General features: G+C 43.3%; 1 protein-coding gene across 5 annotated transcripts in view; it reads left to right on the top strand.

The window, feature by feature from the left end:
- Positions 1 to 13,384, top strand: part of LTBP1 (latent transforming growth factor beta binding protein 1) — a 362,585-nt gene that overhangs the window by 121,676 nt on the left and 227,525 nt on the right. For all 5 annotated transcript variants that reach the window (XM_045827131.1, XM_045827129.1, XM_045827127.1 and 2 more), the window contains exon 4: positions 6,399 to 6,568. In XM_045827131.1, coding sequence (XP_045683087.1) covers positions 6,399 to 6,568 — 170 coding nt within the window. The remainder of the gene's footprint in view (positions 1 to 6,398; positions 6,569 to 13,384) is intronic.

Raw genomic sequence — 13,384 nt, 5'->3', positions numbered from 1 at the left:
CTGAGATGAGAAGGAGGGCTTCTTCTTGTCCCAAGGTTGACAGAGTAGACTTGTGGTTGTCATTAACCTCGCCAGATGTGTCCAGCTGGTTCACTTTCTATCCCATCCCAACCAAACATACTTAAAGTTCAAAACAACACTTACATCATTAAAAGGAAAGTGTTTACAATGTGAAGCCTTAGGCTTTTAGTAATATAAGTCATTAATCTAGTGACAAAGGAAGTGGAGTGTTCTTCCATGGCGTAGTGAATGGGAAAATCCAGACCCAAGATGGATTTTCCTGGGCGCTCCTAAGACTGTAGGATTTGATCCAAGATAGTGATGGAGTAGGTGGATGTCACACTCACCTCCTCCAGGACCAAACTGGAGTTACAACTAAAATATGGAGCAGTCAACCTGAATCACCAGCTGAAGGCTAGCTGAAGAGAAGTCTTATAGCCAAGGATTTACAGAAGAAGCCATATTGAGACTGGTAGGAAGGGTGGTTGTGTGAAACGGGCTGGCCTTGCTTCTGGAGGGATATCTCAGCTGTAGGGGGCTCCCCCTTAAAAGTATGGGGTCTCAACTATAAGTTGGGCTCCCTAGCCCAAGAGCCCAAGAGCACGAGAGCCAGGAATAGGCACCCGCATAATGACTGGCTGTGAAAACCAGTGGGCATTCTGTCCACCAGGGCAGAGAGTCTGCTAGAGACACACAGGCACCCTCTTAATGGGCTAACACGTAAAATCTTGTTTGCAGCCACTACACTGGGCCCCAGCAGAGGGAAGGCAGAGTGGATCAGAGTCGTATGAAGAGAGACTGGGGTTTGTGGCTCTGGGGAAAGAGCTGAGGAGATAGCCCCCATGATACCATGCCACAGACACCATCTTCCTTGGGTGGAGCACCCCCCTCCATAGGGTACCAGCCTGGGGGAAAGCAATAGCTCTGCCCTTTGGACTCCCTGTTGCCCCACCCTTCAGAGCTCCTGCCCTGCTGCCAGAGTCAGCTGCCTAAGTTGTGGTGTGCAAGTCTGGGCAGACTCAGGGGATGTTAGTGACTAAGTTCATGTGGCTTTGGGGCAGAGGCCGTTCCCCTCAACTCTCCTGAGAACCTTATTGGCCCCTCCACCTCATGGGGGGTCCACTAGCCCCACTCTCCAGGCTCCCAGCAGCTCCACTCTCCCAACTCCTGATGGCTCTGCCCAACTCCTGAGGTCTGGGCAGGGGCTGGGACAGACTGATTTCTATATGGCTCTTGGGCAGAGGCCATGCCTCCCACCTTCCCTCAAGTCTGACTGACAACCCCCCCCATTCCAGAAGATCCACTAGCCCCATTCTCCCAACTCCTGGTGGCCCTGCACTGCTTCTTTGGAAAGATAAACAGGATTGACAGACCTTTAACCAGACTCATCAAGAGAGAAAGAGAAAGGACTCAAATAAATAAATCAGAAATGAAGGAGAAGAAGTAACAACTGACACCAAACACAAAGGATTGTAAGAAAATATTATGAACAACTATATGCCAACAAATTAGACAATCTGCATGACATGGATAAATTCCTATAAATATACTTCTTCAAAAACTGAATCAGGATCAGAAGATTTGAACAGACAGATTACAACTGATAACATTGAAGCAGTAATCAAAAAGCTTACAGAAAACAAAAAGGCCTGGACTGGATGCCTTCATGGCTAAGTTTTACCAAACATTCAAAGAAGAACTAATGCCTTTCCTTCTCAAACTATTCCAAAAAATTCAAGGGGAGGGAGGACTCTCAAGCCCATTTTATGAGGCAAACATTATCCTAATTCCAAAACCAGATGAAGAGGCTACAAAGAAAGAAAGTTATAGGCCAATATCTCTGATGAGCATGAATGCTAAAATCCTCAACAGAATATTAGAAAACTACATTTAAAAGAAATACATTTAAAAGGTTGTACATCATGATCAAGTGGGATTTAACATGGGGGATACAAGATCGTTAAAACACCTACAAATCAATAATTGTGATACTCCACATAAACAAAGTAAAGGATAAAGACCACATGATCACATCAAGAGATGCAGGAAAAGCATTTGACAAAATCCAGCACCCATTTATGATCAAAACTCTCAGTGAAGTGGGACTAGAGGGAATGTACCTCAATATAATAAAGGTCATATATGACAAATCCATAGCCAACATCATACTCGAGGGGCAAGAACTATTGCACAAGTGTTTTCCTTATGATCAGGAACAAGACAGGAAGTCCCCTTTTGCTGCTCTTATTCAGCATAGTACTGGAAGTCCTAACCACAGCAGTCGACAAAGAGAAGAAATAAAAGGCATCCAAATGGGAAAGAAAGAAGTGAAAGTGTCATTATTTGTAGATGACATGATACTGTATGTAGAGAACTCTAAAAAATCCACGAGAAAAATACTAGAACTGATAACTGAATTAAGTGAAGTAACCAGATGCAAAATAAATATTCAGAAATTGGTTGCATTTTTATACACCAATAATGAACTATCCGAAAGGGAAAATAAGAAAACAATCTCATTTACAATTGCATCAGAAATATTACCTAGGAACAAATTTAACCAAGGAAGTAAAAGACATGTACTTGGAAAATTATAAGACACTGAAGAAAGAAATTGAAGAAGATACAAATAAGTGGAAGCATATATTGTGTTCATAGATAGGAAGAATTAACATCATCAAAATGCACATACTACCCAAAGCAATCTGCAGATTCAACGTGATTCCTATTAAGACACCAATGGCATATTTCAGAGAAGTAGAACACATTTTCCAAAAATTTATATAGAAACCACAAAATACTCTAAAGAGCCACAGTAATCTTGAGAAGGAAGAAAAAAGTTGGAGGAATCATGTTTCCTGATATCAAACTATATTTTAAGGCCATAGTAATCCAAACAGCATGTTACTGGCATAAAAATAGATGTATGGATCAATGGAACAGAATAGAGAGTCCAGAAATAAATTCATGCTTTTATGGTCGATTAATATTTGACAGAACAGGCAAGAACATACAGTGGGGTAAAGATAGTTTATTCAGTAAATGGTGTTGGGAACTTTGGACAGATACATGCAAAAAAAAAAAAAAGAAAAGAAAGAAACTAGACCACCTTTTTAAACCATACCCAAGAATAAACTGAAAATGGATTAAAGACTTAAGTGTTAGACTCAAAACCATAAAACTCCTAGAAGAAAACATAGGCAGCAAAATCTCAGGCATTTCCCATAGCACTGTTTTTTTCCTCTTATATCTCCTTGGGCAAGGAAAACAACAAACAAGTGGAACTACATCAGACTAAAAAGTTTTTGCACAGCAAAGAGAACCTTCAGCAAAACGAAAAGACAAACCACTGAATGGGAGAACGTATTCCCCAATGATACACATGATAAAAGGTTAATATCCGAAATTTGTGAAGAACTTCAACTCAACACCAAAAGTGTAGAATAATCCAATTAAAAATGAGCAAAGGAAAAAAATTGGGCAAAGGACCTGAATAGATACTTCTTCAAAGAGGATATAGAGATGGCCAATAGACATATGAAAAGATGCTCGACATCACTAATCAGAGAAATGCAAATTAAAACCACAATGGGATGCCATCTCACGGCTGTCAGAATGGCTGTCATCCATAAATCAACAAACGGAACTGCTGGTGAAGATGCAGAGAAAGGGGAACGCTGCTGCACTGTTGATGGGGACGCAGATCGGTGCAGCCACGGGGGAAACAGTATGGAATTAACTCAAAAAATTAAAGGTGGAACTGCTTTTTAACCCAGCAATTCCATTTCTGGGAATATATCTGAAGAGACTGAAAACACTACTACAAAAGAATATATGTAGCCTTATGTTTATTGCAGTGTTATGTACAGTAGCCCAGATTTGGAAGCAGCCCAAGGGTCCATCAGTAGATGAGTGGATAAAAAAGCTGTGGTGCACTTACATAACAGAATACTACTCAGCTGTAAAAAAGAAGAAAAGCTTACCTTTTGTGACAGCATGGATGGACCTGGAGAGCACTACGCTAAGTGAAGTTAGTGAGTCAGAGAAAGACAAGTACCATATGATTTCGCTTATATGTGGAATCTAATAAATAAGACACACTAACAAAATAGAAATGGACTCATAGATAGAGAACAGACTTAGAGCTCTTAAAAGGGAGGGGTATTACAGGGTTCAGAGAAAAAAGTAAGAGGATTAAGCAAAGAAAAAACTTAGACACAGACAGCAGTATGGTGATTACCAGAGGGGAAGAGGGTTGAGGGGAGGTAGAAGAGGGTGAAGGGGGATAAATGGTGATGGAAGGAGACTTGACTTGGGCTGGTGAACACACAATACAATATACAGATGATGTATTTAGAATTGTACACCCAAAACTTATATAATTTTATTAACCAATGTCACCCCAATAAATTCAACACAAGTTAAAAAAATAAAAATATAAGTAAAACCCATCAGTTAAAAGAAGGAAGGAAAGAAAACAGAAAATTCCTTACTTATACTAGGGAGTTAAATTTAAACGCTTGCTTTAAAACATTTAAATAACATCAAATCAAATAACATTCTCCAAGATTAGAAAAAGACATTTGAAAGTCATTTCATACTACAGCCAAAGGAAAGGCGTAGTACTGTCTCTTAATACTGAGCAGATCATGAAAGACATTCTGAAAGCCATTTGAACGACTATAGGTGTTTAAGTAGCATTTACAATTTCTTATTTATGAAAATGCTCCCAAAGTATGTTTGTGAGCTGAACAGAGTACCAACGATGTGTTTTTGTATTTGAAGTCCCTCTAGAAAAGGTTGAAGAATAGAGAAATTCCCTCCTCAAAACATACATGTAAAGCGATAGATCTAGATCATTGACTGGTTAAGAGGGAAGCACCCTTAATCCCAGCTTCTTTTTTTCCTTTGTTTCTCATGGACACCTTGTCTCCCCGAATAGCTCGGTCACCAGCCCCAGCTGAAATACCTCGAACAGGCTGAGTTTGTTCAGGCCTCTGTTGCTGCTTCTGATGAGACCCTGTGTGGTGTCTCTGGGGGGTTGACAGTTCGCATTTCAGACTCACCTGGTACGGTGTCATTTCTTCCTCTCATTCAGAGTCTTTCATTTAGGGCACTTTTGGGGGTTTTGTGGCATCTTATCACTGTGAGTATAGCTCTGTGAACCATTTGCCTAAGTTAAAGTATTGTAGTTTGGAAAAATGTTGTTCAGTTTAGAGGGTTTTAATGTGTCACAGTCAATAAAACTTAAGATTACACTGGAGAGCAGGTTTCCTTCCAAAGGCTCTGTCTGCTGCTAAAATGCTCTGTCCATATACTTTTAGTAGCAGTTCAGCCTTTTTTCTGGAATTAGTTGGTATATCTTCTTTATATTCTTCATTATTTATTAGTCTTACTTAGCTAATGATTTCAGTTCTGTCTCTCAGGGAGTGATTAAGTCTGGGTGAAGCTTATTATTTTAAAGTATACATTACATGCCACAGAAGAGAACTGTCCTAGGGAAAGGGAGGGTCGGGCCAGCAGGGTAAAAACACAGTAACTCTGTTCAGGAGTCCCCAGAGACCTTGACTCATGTTATTAAAGAAGTAATGACATTATGACTAGTCATTCTTCTTATTCTTCTTATTCTTAGAAACTGGTAATTATAGAACACTTAACCCGAATCGTACAATTTTAATCATTGGGAGGTACATCATAAAAGATCGAACGAGGGCCTGTTCTTCCTGTCACCATCATAATTTATATTGTAAAAGATCATTGAAATTGGCTTTCAGTTTTATGCTGTGACTTTTACAAGCGTTTGCTTCCTAGCCCTGCGTGGCAGAGATTCTGTGGCACAGCATGGGAAAGCGAGGCTCAGAGAGGTTGCCCATCTTCCCTTGCGGCACTAGCAAGGTCCCACTGTGCTTTGTACAGGCTCACATTGTCCTGTTTTGCTTAACTGATCACTCTTGGAATTTCTGACCTAATCCCTTTCCTGTATTTTACTTCCCCTTTCTTCTCTACCCATTTTCAATGCTGCCTACTTATTTATCGTTTTACATAAAATACGCCTTTTAATATATGTACCTGTGCCTTTTTATTTTATAAATGCCATGTGTTTGGCACGAAGGCTCATGGTAGCTGTGCTCTGCATCCTCTGTTAGAATCCACCAGTGGTGGCCCATTTATCCTTAATCTTCCTGACTAGACAGGCGAGTCCCTGTTATGTTGGAGGCTTCCAAGGGTAAGCTGTTAATTCTTTGTGTGTTGTAAATGTCCAGCTACAGTATGGGGGAAAAAAAAATTGAGCCTGGCACGGAATTTGTTCCTTTCTAAATTTAACGTATTCTTTCCTTCTTAGTTGACTTTTAAATGTCCATTGCTTATTCCTTTATCCTCACTTTGTTTCTCCCCAGAGTGACACCCCTTTCCTCCCAGAACGTGATGATTCATCACGGCCAGGCCCAGGAGTACGTGCTCAAGCCCAAGTACTTCGCAGCCCAGAAGGTGCTCTCGGGGGAGCAGTCCACGGAAGGTTCGTTCCCTTTCAGATTCGGGCAGGATCAAGTCTCCGCACCTTTCCAGTGTGAGTATCCGTTCGCCGGTCGTCTCTCTAAGTGTTGGTATCACAGTCTGAAAACACTGTTTTTGGTTTAGATGACTTCAGTGTGTCAGAGGAGATAAAATTTAAAAAATCATTTAAAAAAGCCCCACATCAGTTCTTAAAATAGCCAGACATGAGCACCGTTTCCTTACTCCGAGGAAAGGCAGCCTTCTTGGATGTTGCAAAAGAATGTGAAGTGAGTGGCCTGCCTGTAATTCTGTTTCTGCAAGACGGTTCCATGTCTGAGACGTACTCACTCTAATTTTAGATGCAGTTATACGCCTGACATGTTTACATTGATACAATATGCATTGAGCCAGCCAGGATTCCTCCCCGGCGACGTGTCTGCAACGCCCCGAGTTTCTTCTCCGAGCACACCTCCCGCGGGTGTTTGTCTGTTCGGAGGTCCGCTTCTGAGTGCGTCAAACAGATGGCGGGGCAGCGTTTCCTCTGGGTTTGTAAAGAGCCATTGTATCGGTGGCCAGCTTGGTTAATATCGCACTATGTGGGGAGCTCAAGGACAAGCCCTGGCTCCGAGGGTGGGGAATGTGATGATTTGTGGTTTAGGTATTACAGAGTGTCTCCTGGCAGCATCTGGAGAAAGCGTTCTGGAGGGAGGCGGCAGACCATTCAAAGGCAGGAGCTAGACACGCACGCTCGTTGCAGCAGCTTCCTGCTCGGTCTCACGTTGACGGATTGCCGGCACCATAAGTTATGAAAGAGAATGCCAGTTGTGAGCTTGAAAACAACTGTCTTTCACCACCAAGAGTCATGCATAGTTGAGATAGAATTTTCACTACCGTTTGGCACTTCCGAGATCTCTCTCTGTGTGGATTTGATTCCCTGGGCCCACCCCCGCCTTCCAGAACTGGTCACTCTTCTAGAATGATGGGTTCTTCCCTTAGAATGGGTCACTTGATAAAAAGCGCATCAAATAGAATACATATGCATCCCGCTTTGCATCTTGTGAGAAAATTCTGCTCAGGGACCTGAGGCCAGGACCCCCAGAGCAGAAGTTTGATGAGGTTTATTAGGATGATAAGGAAGGCAAGCCCTGCCGATTCCAGAGGAGGAGGGATGGAGAAATCACAGCTGGTTTCTTTGCCCTTCAGGCCAGACAGCTTCACATCATGCACAAACGGTGGGTGTGTCCACCTTGTTGTAAAGACCCTTTAAGTGGTTCACAGTCTATTCTGTGTGAAGATCCCTATTCAGTGCATGTGGTACCTTTTCTAGTCGTAATATGGTTGAGGAGGTGAGGGGGTTAAGAAGTACAAATCGGTAGTTACAGAATAGCCGTGGGGATGTACAGTACAGTGTAGGAAATGACCCAGGGACAGGAACAGTAGCGTGGGGATTGCCCGAGAGAGTGGGGGGGGGTGCTGGGTGGAGGGGACAAAGGGGGAAAGATTGGGACAACTGTAATAGCATAATCAATAAAATATAACTTAAAAATATAAAAGAGGTACTTCTGATTTCCTTGGGATTTTGTATAGATCATATATTTTTTAGAAGCATTCCCCAATTACAGTGGGATGGGAAGAGAGTTTTTGAAAGCTTATGATCCTGCGGATAGAGAAGAGAGTTTCTAAGTACACAAAGGTATGGGGAAGAGACGGTCTGAGAATCACCGGCATTCAGACTGGAGGCTAGACTGTGGTTTTGGTTTCTTACCGATGATTTGTTATTGGAAGGAAAATTCCCACTGTGTATGTATATATTTTAAACTCTCAAACTTTTGTTGAACTGTCTTCTGAAAGATGAAATTATATTTTAGAAGAATGTGTAGATAAGTTCCTTATCTGTATTGTCCATAAATTTCCCACCCATCCTGTTTCAATGTAGTTTCTCCATAGTTGGGAGCTGGTAAAATAATTCAGACTAACACATGAACACAGTGATGGACTTACTTCTCTGCTCACCAACCCCCTTGCCCACCCCCACCCCCCCGCCAGAAATTGGCGGGCATTCAAAAAAAAAAGGCCCAGGAACTAACAAGCAGGCATATAGAAGGGCCAGGAAAGGAAATGGGGCTATTTTTTGCTGAGACCAGACCTCTACTGAAAGCTGGAGGGCTAATGGGAAAGTTTTAAAAAGAGGTAGTTTGGCAGGACTATTAGGATACTAAAATAGCAAAACGGAGTAAGAACAACAATAGAAAGATTAAAACTAGAAAGAAGGCAGGAGTCATAATAAAGATTGAAAAGTAGTAAGTGTCCCGACGTCCAACTTTGCATTGGATGAAAAGGAGCCCCCACGGAAACCTGACATGTACCAGAAAGGAGAGGGAGTCTGAGCAAGAGCAGAAACTCGGTCTTCTTTTTCATCGTCATAGAACAGAGCAAACGCAAACCGACAAAACTCCTTCTCCTGAAGGACTTGAAACTCTGACAAAAGGAGTAGATAATTCTGGCTCTAGAAAAATAGGAGTGTTGTGATGAATCTCGGGGTGAAACTGAGGGCCTTATTTGTGCTAACTGTGTACTGTCATTACTTCGAGGAGCTAGGGGGCTAGAGAAAACATTTCATTTGGCAAGGAAACAGGCGTTTGCCCTCTTTAAGTGGGATACAGAAAAAACAACCTGGCCTACAGTAATTACCAGTTGGCAAGTGTAATATTCCCTCGAGGGCAGTCATAATGATGTATTCCCTGAGCTGTAAGCATTGTGTAACTTAATTAGCTTATAATAGGAGGAGGCAGCAACACTCCAAGCCCAAAGGAATAAGGATTTGCTGTTGACACCTGGCAGGCCAAAGGAGAGTGGGTCAGAACGAGCAGGAAGAGGATGAGGATGGGGATGATGGGTTCCATGAAGCAAAACGTGGTCACGTGTTAACTCGAACACTGTAGGTAAAACACACTAGACAGGGAGACACCAGCTGTCGAGTTGCCAGTGAGATGTTCTCTGTTGGGAGGAATAAACGTTTGTGGAGTTTCCCCAAGTTTCGGTGACGTAACTCACCATCCCTGTCCCATGTGCGTCCACTGCTTTTCCTGTTTCCATTCTGTGTACTCGTGGGCCTTCTGAGTCACTTCCTGGGTCACTGGACCTTCCAGGTTGGGTGGGCTCTGGTTACTGGACGTCCCCTCTCTAGTGATAATAACAGGGTGCCGCTTTATTCACTGGTCTTGGCAGACTTTAATTGGCAGGAGTATCACCTGGGGCAGAGGTCCATAAACTTTTCCTTAAAGGACCTGATAGTAACTACTGCAGGCTTCACGAGCCAAGACTCAAATTGAAGATGCTATATATAGGTACTTATATAACTATTTAAAATGTAACCATTTAGAAATGTAAAAATAATTCTTAGTTGGCAGGTTTTAAAAAATCAGGCAGCTAGCTGGATTTGGCTCAGGGGCTGCAGTTTGCCAGCTGCTGACCTAGAGACTCACAGTCTCTCAGTCTGCTAAAAATATCTAGGTTTTGGACCTGGTTGGTACCTGGAACATGACACTTGAACCCTACCCAACTGTCCTTCGTGGTCACAGCAGCCCACCCTCCTCACTGTGAAAATTCTCAGATATATCTCCACTTAGTTTGAAGGCAGCCAGAACGATGAGGAAACCAATGATAAGACTTACTCATCTGGTGGCAGATGAGTCTAATTCCCTTTAATGATAGAGGGACAGGCCACAGAGCAGTTGGGAAAGTTTATTATAGAAAACCTTTTGATATTGATGGAAGTAACATCTTCACTGGATCAACCAGTAACTGCCATACAGTGGGACTGAATCCCATTAAGATGTCACTGGAGTTCCTCAAAGCATTACACATAGAGCTCCTATATGGACGAGAAATTCCACTCCTAGACACATGCCCAGTAGAATTGGAAATATACGTGTACACAAAAACTTGTATTCACATGTTTATAGCAGCGTTATTTATGATGATCGAAAAGCCAGAACAGCCAGAACACCCACCAGCTGATGGGGGATAAACGGAATGTGGTGCGTCGTACAAGTGGCTGTTCAGCCGTAAACGGGAATGAAGCACCGGTGCACGCCACACCGCGCGTGAACCTTGGAAGCAGAGCACACACAAAGAATCTAGACACAAAAGAATCCAGATCCCATAGTGTGATTCCACCTGAATGAAATGTTCGGAATAGGCAAATTGTACGGGATGTCTGCACAGAAAGGGAGTATATTTCTTAGTGGTTGCCAGGGCCTGGGGAGAGGGGGGTGGGGAGTGATCGTTGATGGGTAAGGAGTTTCTTTTGGGATGATGAAAGTGTTATGCAATTAGATGGTCATCATGGCTTCATAAACCTTGCAGATTTCCCAAAAGCCATGTTATGTTAAAAATAACATGAAAATACGTACAACATTATTTCCAAATAGGTAGATATAAAAGGTTCAAGGAATGGAGTTCATTGGCTCTTAGAAGTCCTAAAGGTGGTGTGGGGTAGAGGGGTCTTCTTTGTCCAGTATCTTCTTTGGTGGCTTCTAGAAAAGAATTGAGTATGTAAACCAAATTCTGTCACGCTTGGTGTAGCAGTATTTTTAACACAGAGGAAGAAGAAAGGTTGAAATGACATGATAACATTTGAAAGGCAATCTTACAAAAACAGGCAGTTGAGATTATTAGAATACCATATGCTCAGGAACAACCCCAAATAACTCACGCAAAAAGACATTAGCTTGGCGCAGCCTTCTAGAAGGAGACCTCGAGGGTCGTCAGTGTCCACAGCGGAATATCTGCTGTTGCAGTAAAAACAGCAGGGGATCGTTGAGAATGTTAAAACCAGAAAATTACATTTCTGTTACGGACTGCGGTGGAAGGGCTGTTTGTATCACGAGGGTTAACCGTACTGGAGAGCTCACTGAGGTAGAGTGTAGTTCCTCACGAAGGAGGTCTTTAGGATGGGCAGCCATACCCACGTAACGGAACGGTTCCCCAGACGGCGGGCTCCCAGGCGATGCCGAGTCCTAGAGCTCAGAGACTGGGGAATCCCTGATGGAGTTCCTCACCTGCTTCGTCTCTTTTTCTGTCCTGTCTCTTTAGTGTCTGGGAATATTTAGAAGTTTAAACTTTTCAAAATGCAATTTCTCATTGCCAATTCTAGTTGCTTTCCTATCAAGATGGACTTAGCTTTTAAACAGGTTATTTATATTTTAAAGTTGTCTTCCAGAATGCTAGTTCTTTAAGTTTAATGAAGTCCGCATTTCTAGTTTCAGGAAAGGCAGATGTCCTCTTTGATAGACTGCCTTCCTCAAGGTTTTTAAACCGACACAAGTCAGACTGTTAAAAGAATTTCCCAGTTCCCTCTCTGCTGTGCCGAGGGACGAAGAGAGTGAGCGCTGGCATTGCAAACACGTGGCACTGTTAAATTACAAAAAGAAGATAGCGTGAGCCCACGTTTTATGTTTACGTAAAGCGTAGGACATAATCTTTCTGCTTCCGGAAGCAGCCACAGTGGTGCAGGAATCACGTACACGGCCCTCACTGGGCCACTTCTGGCAGCAGAAAACCTTGTCCTGCCCGCACTGGGACCACAGGGGACATCTCTTATCCCTGGATGTGGTGGTTTGTGCTGACCTCTCCCAGTCCTTGCAACACACCAGTCAGCCCAGCAGCCAGTCATGGGGCTCTGCCCTCTGAAGACAGAACAGCCTCCCGGCTCCCAGGTCTGAGCAGGAGGCTTGTTGCCCAAGTCCCTGCAACCAGGTCTGGCCTGACCACAGTCCATCGTCCCAGATGTGGACCCTTTAGGCACTAGACCCCTCTTTACCCTTTGACCGACACCATGGTTAAATGTGCTAGCATTAGCCTCCGGCTGTGTTCACACTGACGTGAAGAAGCATAAGACATGAACGCATCTCAGGGTTTCATGACAAATAGTGTATCTCCCTTTGCAAGAAACTAAGCTCATGTGTCTGGTGTGAAGATTTCCTGTGGTTGCAGATTATACAACAGAGAGGTTACCAATCTGTCTTCCCGGTTGCCCTGACCGAGAGGAGTGATTGGTTCTGCACAGAATTAGAGGAGACATCCAAGATATTTGCTTTGGCAAAACAAATCTGAAAGTTAGCAGATAAAGGCAGTATTTGGCCTGGACAGCTCTGTGCTTATGCCTGCCTGTTCCAGGAGGTGGGCAGACAGTGATTAAAGGCTCTGGGTCCCCAGGGGCAGTTACCTCCGAAGGGAAAGTGTCTGTGTACATTCAGACCTCACCCCCCCCCCCCGCCCCATCATGGAATAGGAGTTGACTGCAGAGTATAGAAGACCAAATTCATCCTCTGCTTACTGGCCTTTTGCAAAAGAGGGGAGAAACTTTGGAGTGGCAACTGGCTAAAGGCAAACAGAGCTGTAACAAGTACAGATGAGAACAGTTGGAGACAAATTCTTATGTGCAGGGTGAACTGCAAGTAGGGAGCTCTTCACAGAGGAAACGGTTTGAAAATGGTGATGAGGAAGAGTGTGGTTCTAAGCACCACCTTCCCCTCTCTCTAAAAATAAATAAACAAAATCTTAGAAAAAAGTATTTGGGAAAGGTTAGCACTGGGCTTTGCTGAAGCTTCAGGAGTCCGGAATCCTTTGAAGGACGACAGGGCATTACCTATTGCGGAGCAAGTTCCGTGTGTGGTCTGGTCAGGAGCACTGTGCCTCGGCTGGGGGGCGAAGGTGGGTGGTATGTTTTACGCAGGCGCAGTTTTACGCAGTTTCATCCTGTCCCAGTCGGGAAAGGTACGTGAACATGACCACCCTGTCTGCATCCTGATTGGTCACACACAGTTGAAGCTAGTTGGGGAACAGTGGACATAGATTGATTATAAACACTTCCAAGAAGCTTATC

Source organism: Phyllostomus hastatus, unplaced genomic scaffold (genome assembly GCF_019186645.2).
Source record: "Phyllostomus hastatus isolate PE091 unplaced genomic scaffold, TTU_PhHast_1.1 phas_scaffold_78, whole genome shotgun sequence".
Lineage (NCBI taxonomy): Eukaryota > Metazoa > Chordata > Mammalia > Chiroptera > Phyllostomidae > Phyllostomus > Phyllostomus hastatus.
This window is presented reverse-complemented; position numbering and strand designations above follow the sequence as displayed.